General features: G+C 30.7%; 1 protein-coding gene across 1 annotated transcript; it reads left to right on the forward strand.

The window, feature by feature from the left end:
• Positions 1–296: 296 nt before the first annotated feature.
• Positions 297–1,081, forward strand: LOC109339721. The gene is made up of 2 exons (XM_019577218.1): positions 297–452; positions 598–1,081. The coding sequence occupies exons 1-2, from the start codon at positions 358–360 to the stop codon at positions 836–838; spliced, it is 336 nt and encodes a 111-aa protein (XP_019432763.1). The 5' UTR covers positions 297–357; the 3' UTR covers positions 839–1,081.
• Positions 1,082–8,818: the final 7,737 nt, after the last annotated feature.

Here is an 8,818-nt window from a genome sequence, read left to right on the forward strand (position 1 = left end):
ACAACATAATGATTTGTATTAAAAATGAAGTAACTGGAAATTTTACCTCTATTTTAATCATTGACAAATTCAAATCTTAACAACGAACACTATTTTAAATGAATATATATTTTTCTTCAACATTTTTAATTATCATATATTATTTTAAAATTTTAAAATAAATAATAATGTTTATTTATAAATTTATTATGTAATTAATTATAAATTATAATTAAATATTGTTTCCAATCTTTAAATCATGATCTATCATACTATATAAGCAAAAGAGAAAAGCATAATTTTCCTCACAATCCTCTCCCTTGTTGTCAACTTTGTCCATTATATTCTCTACCCCAACTCCGCCTTCATATTGTTTCCATGGCTACAGATTCCAACTCAAAACTTAGAATCACCATTGAAACCAATCCTCCCAATTCACGTCTAGAAGAACTGAACGTCAAGTACTGGCCCAAGTATGTATATGAAAAACTCTCTTTCTTCTATCTCCTTTTTCCTTTGTTCATTCATCCAGATTCATAACATGCATGCATATATACATTTTTCTCATAATTTTTTTTTCCTTTTGTGTTTGTTTTCAATTCATAAAAAATATGAAAGATGGGCAGGACCTCCAGGGAAGTATCATGTCAAGTATGAGGCAGAGCAGATATGTTATTTGCTGAAAGGAAAAGTGAAAGTATACCCAAGACCAACAGAATCATCATCAGAGTTTGTAGAATTTGGTGCTGGAGATCTTGTGATATTTCCAGAAGGACTTTGTTGCACTTGGGAGGTGTTTATTGCTGTGGACAAATACTACAAATTTGAGCCACCATGTTCTTCTTCATCCTCACCATGATCATATTTTTAATGTTTTGGAATGTGGATCACTCTCATTAATGTGTAATGTGATGAGTAATTGACTAAATAAGTTTTAAGTCTTTTTATTATCAGTTTTTATGTTTCAAGTTAAGGTGGCTGTTTTGCCTTCTTTTAGAATGGGGAGGTTTATTTTCTCATTAATGTGTATTTTGACTAAATAAGTTTAAGTCTTATATTTCATCTAAGGTTTTTAATTCAAGTTCTAATGTGACAGTTTGTTTTATGAGTAGTTTCTCTCTCTCTCTCATGTTTTAGTTATATTTTACAAGAAGAAGGATCATATCATATAACAATTCCTATTTTTTCTTTTATTTTTAAAAAAAAAATGTTATTTTAAATTAACAAGGTGTTGATATAATAGTGTAAGGTTTCATGAAATTATCATTTATGTATGTAACATTTTTTAGAGAAACAATCCCACAAAAAAATAATAATTACTTATACAAAAAATAAGAAATATCCTTAATAATATAAAAAAATATAAAATAAAAGATTCACTGTTATATTATTTTTTCTAATACTTGTCTTTTTTTCCCGAAATCAGACATTGAAGTCTGATGATAGTGTTTTAGTCAAAGAATAGACTGATGAGTCAAATGCATGCGCCGTTCAAATGAAACCTCTTTACGTGGTATGAATATTATGAAAAAATGACGTAACTTGGGAAAAAGGATTTGTACCAAAAACAATTACGAATAAGGATTAACATTATAATTTATATGGCATTAATATATATATATATTTCATGCCTTCATTAAAATATATTAAAATTTTGAATCTTCCTTTGACTCATTGAACGTTCTTTATTCACTAACAGACCATCTGCAACTTTTTATTTTATTTTGTTACATTGTATATAAACTATTTATTGCATATTAAATTATTGTATACAGAAAATGCAGATAGTTAAGGTGTAAACATTATAACATATTTATAAAAAAGATAATATATATCAGGCAATAAAATAATAAATATACAATATGATAAAGTTGTATTTTATTGGGGCTTTGAACATATTAAACTATAACCAATTGATAATTCTTTCATCTCCCACTTTTTCAGGCATTCTATTTCTATAGCAACTTACAAAAAAAATGAACCATTTTATATATGACCATTCGCTCTCTAGTTTTAAAAAGTTATGAAGAAATATGCACATCATGAACATAATTTGTTTTCCCTACAATTGATTTAGCTTTTAAAAGGTTCGATGTCATAGAAATATAGAATTACATTCTTGATGGCAACAAATACTAATGGATTAAAATATCATATCAAAAGTAACAAAAGTACAGTCAAACTATATCAGTCAGAGGTGCTCCAAGTGGTAAATAGCTTCATTCTCTTAAGTAAAGTAATGGTTCAAAGTCTTGTCTTAAAAGACCTTTACCCTCTTAAAATATGCATGGTTCTAGGTCAATATCTGATATCCATAGATAACTAGTTATCCTTTACAAAAAGTAAGAAATTTTGCATATTTGACCGATTCAAGATGAAAAAAAGGGTTGCTTCCTCACCAAATAAAAGATCTTGATTCAAGAGAAATTCATGAGATTCTAAAACAAATAGATTAGTAAGGGTCCAATGTATGTGACTTTCTAATATCATGCTTTCAAACAAAACAAAACAAAAAACTATATATATCGTGCTAGTACTCACAATTTATATTTCTTAGCTAGTTAGCTATATATTAAGTTGACTGTTAGGTTACTTGCCTTCTATTTTATATTTTCTGTTTCCTAAAGCATTGTTTGATAGCCACGAAGCTAGCTATTCTATGCAGTATTTTAAGCCTAAACAACAAGAATCGATACTCCTAACAAACTTTTTCCATGCAAATGAATAGTGGAATTCAAACGACTATCAATCTTCAAGGAACTAAACCTACTTCCATTTAGACCAACCCATTATGGTATTGTTCTATTTTGATGTTACATTTTCTTTTATATATATATAATCACATAAGTATAAGTTCAGAACAATTCTTATATAAAAATTATGAAAACAATAAATATGAGTTTTATAACTAATTAATCATATATTATTATGATTAAAAGTTAGTTATTAATTACGTAATAGTAATGTACATATATTTTTTAATCTATATTTCATATTAGTAGTCTTCTTACATAACTCTCTCCCTATATATATATAAAAATGAGAGAGTCAAAGTATACATTTGACCAAATAAAAATATATTCTAACTTGTTTCATCTACTTAAATGAGTCAAGATTAAAGGTTGAGCGGGACTATTAAAAGTATAATATTTGTGTTTGGCTCATTAACTCATGTAATGTTTAATTTGATTATTGTTTTTTTCTCTCGTTAATTTTCCAAACTTATTTTTTATTTTATTAATTTAACATTTACCAAAAAAATTTATGCTACACTAAAATTTGAAATAACTATATTTAGATAAATGTATTTTTCTATTCATAAATCATGTACAATGAAAACTTCTTACATAAAAGAGAAATTCTATGATGGGTTTAATGAAGGGAAATTCAACACAAGAACAATGACAGCTTAAATAGAGTAATATATAATGGATAATAATTTGTCACATTTGTCTCAATCCAATATATGGACAAATTATTATTCTTTGCATATTACTCTCGCATAAGTTGAAGATAGGAACTCAAGTGTTGAGTTAAGCTCTGAGACATGTGTTAGCAATATATATTTAGAAATGATGATTTAATTTAAGATGAGAAATGGAATATCCTTATTCTAACACCATGATTTTCTGTGTGCGTTTTATTAATTATTTAATTGAAAAACGATTAATTTTAGAAATTAATTGATATTGATTTAGGCTAAACCTCAATTGAGTTTTAATCTTGTATTGTGATTTCCTAATTTATAGTAAATAATATTCTGAGACGGAAAGTCTTCGGACCTCTTTCGGGTCCAAATTCACCCTAAATTCGGCCCAAATGTTATTTTTGAGTTCCTTAACTCGGAATCGAATTTCGATTGCGTCATTGGCTTCAAAATATTATTTCGAGTCAAAATAGACACCAAGTTAGTCCATAACTCATCTCTAGATATTTTTTACTCCAAAATTTAAGTTTCGACGTTTTAAACATAACCCCAAATTGAGAAGTTTTTAATCTTCGACCGAGTTTTAACTGAAAATACTCGGGCATAGCTTTAATCATGATGTTTAATCGCATTAGTCACATCATCCATTCATGAGTCAACCTTGCTTGTTGAATAAGCAAAAATACAATCACTTACATAAAGCCCTAAATTATTCACCAACTCCTTACACCATCATGATTTTGGGGAACCACTTTGATCTCCCCCAAATCTAATTTCCCCTCTATAAAAGCAACCCCTTGACCTTGAGGGAGAAAACTTTTTTCCTCACTTTCTCACTTTGCATTCTAAGCACTTCTAAGAGATTTCAAGGAATTTCTCTTCTTGTTTTCTTAATCTCTCACACATACACCATTAGATAGTTCTCATCTTTTAGTATGTTATTATTGATTATATGATCAACATTACCAACCCTTGTGGTTTCTTTAGAATGAAATGTGTTGAGATGACCATAGAGTTTTATTGAATCAACTTAAGTTAGTTTAATTTGAAGTGGTAAGTTTAACTTAAGAGATCTTGATTTAAAATGTTAATTTTTGATATATTGTTCTTGACTATGTGATCAATACTATCAACCCTTGTGGTTTCTTTAGAATGAAATGTGTTGAGATGACCATAGAGTTTTATTGAACCAACTTAAGTTAGCTTACTTTAAAGTGGTAAGTTTAACTCAAGAGATCTTGATCTAAAATGTTAACTTTTGATATGTTGTTCTTGATTATGTGATCAACACTTTAGCCCTTGTGGTTGCTTTAGAATAAAATATGTTGAAATGCCCATGGAGTTTTATTGTTCAAAAGTATTGAATCCACTTGAGTTAGCTTACCTTAAAGTGGTAAGTTTAACATAAAATATCTTGATTTTAAAATATTGTTTTTATGAATGAGATCAACACTATCAACCCTTGTGGTTGCTTTAGAATAAAATATGTTGAAATGCCCATGGAGTTTTATTGTTCAAAAGTATTGAATCCACTTGAGTTAGCTTACCTTAAAGTGGTAAGTTTAACTTAAGAGATCTCGATTTAAAGTGTTGACTTTGGTTAAGTAACTTACCTTAAAAGTGGTGAATATGACTTAAAAAGTCTTCATGAAAGTATTAATCTGTGTTAAAGTTAAAAGTACAAGTTTTGTCAAAGTCTTATTTTAAAAAGGACTATCTTATTAAACAAGACTTTCGATGACAAATTATGGTTCAAGAATATATAATCTTGAACCGGATGGATGAAAGTAATTGATTCCATGACAGGTTAAAAGATGTTTTTACCTAAAAGTTATCATGCAAGAATTTTAACTCACAAACCTACTGATTTGTTCTCGTGTTTATTTCTGAAGCTTCCGAAGTTGGGTAGCATACTCGTTTCACACTTATCACCAAGGGAACCACTCAAGCGACACTCTAACGTGAGGGAGAATACATTGTGACACAGTGGTGTCAGGATATGACATCCAGACCTCCTAAACTACCTCAAAAGTTTGGAGTTGTCTTGATTATTAAGAAATCTCGTACTTAATCAAATTGTTTGTCTATTAGGATTAAGCACGAATGATCTCTTAAGTCATATCATTTAAGTTATGTCTGAAAGTGCAAAGTGCCAAGATAGCACTATTAGATTGTCTATGTTTTGATGAAGACAAAGATTTAGTGAAAGCTTAAAGATAACTCAACAAATCAACATGTCAAGAACTCAAGAGCTTCATGTCTAGACTAGAATCGTAAATAGAGTAATCATTAGTAGTCTTAGATATGTGTCTTGGTTATTGAGTCTAGGTTAGGTAAACCAAGATGTAAATCTTACAAGTCCTAAAAACAATCATATCATTTACATGAGACATGCCATCTAGATTATTATATGTTCATGAATTAATCATACATGTTATTTGTGCATCTTAGGCATAACATAATGGTAAAACATGTATAGTGGATAAGCATAACATATAGGTAGTTTACCGTTTAATCTCTTAGCTGAAAATATGTCAGTTAATCGATTAATCGATTAAGCAAGACATTAATCGATTAATGTGAAATCAGTTTTAACAGATAACTGGAAAAAAAATAGAATTCAATTATTCTCAATAGTCCGTTAATCGATTAAAATGATACTTAATCGATTAAATGGCCGTTAAACAAGTTTTCTATATAAACTGTGTTTTTACACCATGCTTCACACATTCATTCATTCTTTTTTAGAATTGCTAAGTTGCATATTTTCGTGCTCATTGTATGTCATATAGACAGAGAGAAATGCATGTGAGATAGTGAGAGATAGTATCATGCTTAGGGATTAAAATGTCATCCAATTGCATATGATTAAATGTATTCATCATTCTATCTTTTCTTGCATGATTCTTGCATTTCTTTTAAAGATTTCGTAGGGTAGAAATTACATGTTTCTGCATGATTCTGAACTCATATATATTATTGTTTGTGAGATTTGTATAGGGTTTATAGTTGGATTTTAATTGTAATATTTGAGCCATATTGTGCTTCATAATACTCTGTTTTTGTGATAAGGAAAGTTGTCTCTTGGTGTCTTACCACCAATAAGATTCAGTGAGTCTTCATCAAGACTTAAAGGTCTTGAGTTTAGAATATAATCTTGGCTACGACTAGATCGTAGGAAAGGTTTTCCTAGACGATTGGAGGAGTCAAACCAAGGTAGGGGTTCTACGAATTCAAGAAGGGAGCATCTAAGATCTTGTAATTGGAAGTGTGCATGTAATATATATTCGTTTCAGTTTTAGTGAAAAAATCTCCCGAGATCGGAAGGAGAGGACTGTATGTAGTTTTGCAGTGGACCACAAAACGAACCAGGATAAAAATCATTATTGCAGGCTTTTTCGTACTCTTATCTCTTTAATTTTCAAGTTGTTTAATTGCCTATTTTAGCTGATATCTTTGAATACTGTAACTCTGCCATATAAAGATTAATTCTGTTCAAATATGTATATTGTATTATTTCTATAATATCGGTGAGTGGCTATGCAATCAAGTCATTCAACAATGTCTATTTTGTGCAACTTAATTGATTAAGTCAGTGCTTTAATCGATTAATTATGCGTTTTTCCAGAATAGGGCTTTGGTACGAAAAGCAGTATTTGGGAACTGCGACACCTATTCAACCCCCCTTCTAGGTGTATTTTATTCACTGATACCTAACAAGTGGTATCAGAGCTAGTACGATGTTCTAGCTCAACTGCATACGCGTGATTCTTAAGGGAAAACAAATGGGTTCCACCAACCCCTTTGGCGATGATGGCGCATCCATAAAAGTATATCTTTTATTTGGAAAGCTTCAAGAGCATAAGATGGAGCTTGGACGCTTGACGATGCACGAGGAATCATACCGTAAAAATAAAAGTATATCTCTTAAAGCAACAACGTCTCAATCTACAGAAGAGAAAGAAGATGATGAGTCTGATTCAGATATGGATGATGAAACGTTGAGCCTTCTCGTATGAAAATTTGGGAAATTCCTAAAGAAAGGAGGCTTCAAACGTTTCCAGAAGAAAGAAGTGCACGAGTCAACTAGAAAAGGCTAGGGTAACGAAGAGCGCTTCACTTGCCACGAGTTGGTAAGCCAAGACACATGAGATTTCAATGTCCTACTTACATCAAGAAAGTTGATTAAGAGAAGAGCACTCATCGGGACTTCAATTCAAAGAAGGCCTACATTGTATGGGACGCACCGGAGGAGGATACAGCATCAAGCACCTCAGGTGAAGAGGAGACAACCAAGCTACGCTTAATGACCAGAACAAATCATGCTTGTTACTCAAATTCAAAGGAGTTAAACAACAAGGTATATTCTGATACCTCATCTTCTTCATCTGACGATTCAGCTCCTTATGAGGATTTATATAATGCTTATGTCGAATGGCATGATGAATTAAAAAAAATTAGCTAGGATTTGTTCTGATAGAAAATGAGTAATCCTTCTAAATGAGCATAAAATAGTTTCATTACAGAAAGAATTAGATGAGCTAAAACTAGAAAATGAAACATTAGATCTAATATATTCTTGTAATACATGCAATTGCTCTAATGATAATTTATGTCAATCAACTGTCTGTGATTCTTGAGAGACTTTGAAAAATGAGAATTTGAGACTTAATGAAAAACTCGCAAAACTCATAGAGAGTCAAAACATGTTAGACAATATGCTTAGCAAAACTAGAAATGTTGGTGACCATACTAGACTAGGATATATTCCCCCTATGCGTAGGAGAAGACCATATAGTATACCTACTAATCGGCCTAATAAGAAATTTTATAATAAGAAGGTTCCTACATGCTTTTATTGTGGCACACATGGCCATACTTCCTACTCTTGTTACATCAGGAAATATGGTATACATAGTGGTGTATATGTTTGGATGAAAAGGGAGATAACTCCCTAGTTACTAACAAAAAAGGACCCAATATAAATTGGGTACCTGAAAAAGGCAAGTGATCTATTTTGCAGGTATGTCTACGAGCATATTGACAACATTGGTATCTTGATAGTGGATGCTCGAGACATATGACTGAAGATAGATCAAAATTCCTAGATCTCTCTTTGAAAGAAAAAGGGTTTGTCATGTATGGAGACAACAACGAAGGAAAGATACTTGGCACCGAAACAATTGGCAACTCAAATCCGGCAGTGATCGAGAATGTGCTATATGTTGAAGGCCTAGAACACTATCTCTTGAGTATCAGCCAACTCTATAACAAAGGTAACCGTGTATCTTTTGATTCTGAATGTTGTATAATTCGTGACAATATATCTAATAAAGTTAATTTTGTCGGATATCGTATTAATAATATCTATATGGTTAACCTGGAGGATGTCACTACTCTATTTTCAAAATG

The sequence above is a fragment of the Lupinus angustifolius genome, unplaced genomic scaffold, assembly GCF_001865875.1.
Source record: "Lupinus angustifolius cultivar Tanjil unplaced genomic scaffold, LupAngTanjil_v1.0 Scaffold_93_5, whole genome shotgun sequence".
NCBI lineage: Eukaryota > Viridiplantae > Streptophyta > Magnoliopsida > Fabales > Fabaceae > Lupinus > Lupinus angustifolius.

Excerpts from the sequence above, each read along its gene's own strand:
- LOC109339721 (XM_019577218.1), top strand. The coding sequence starts at position 358 with ATGGCTACAGATTCCAACTCAAAACTTAGAATCACCATTGAAACCAAT. Across the intron at positions 453-597 it reads AACGTCAAGTACTGGCCCAA|ATGGGCAGGACCTCCAGGGA; the intron begins GTATGTATATGA and ends AAAATATGAAAG.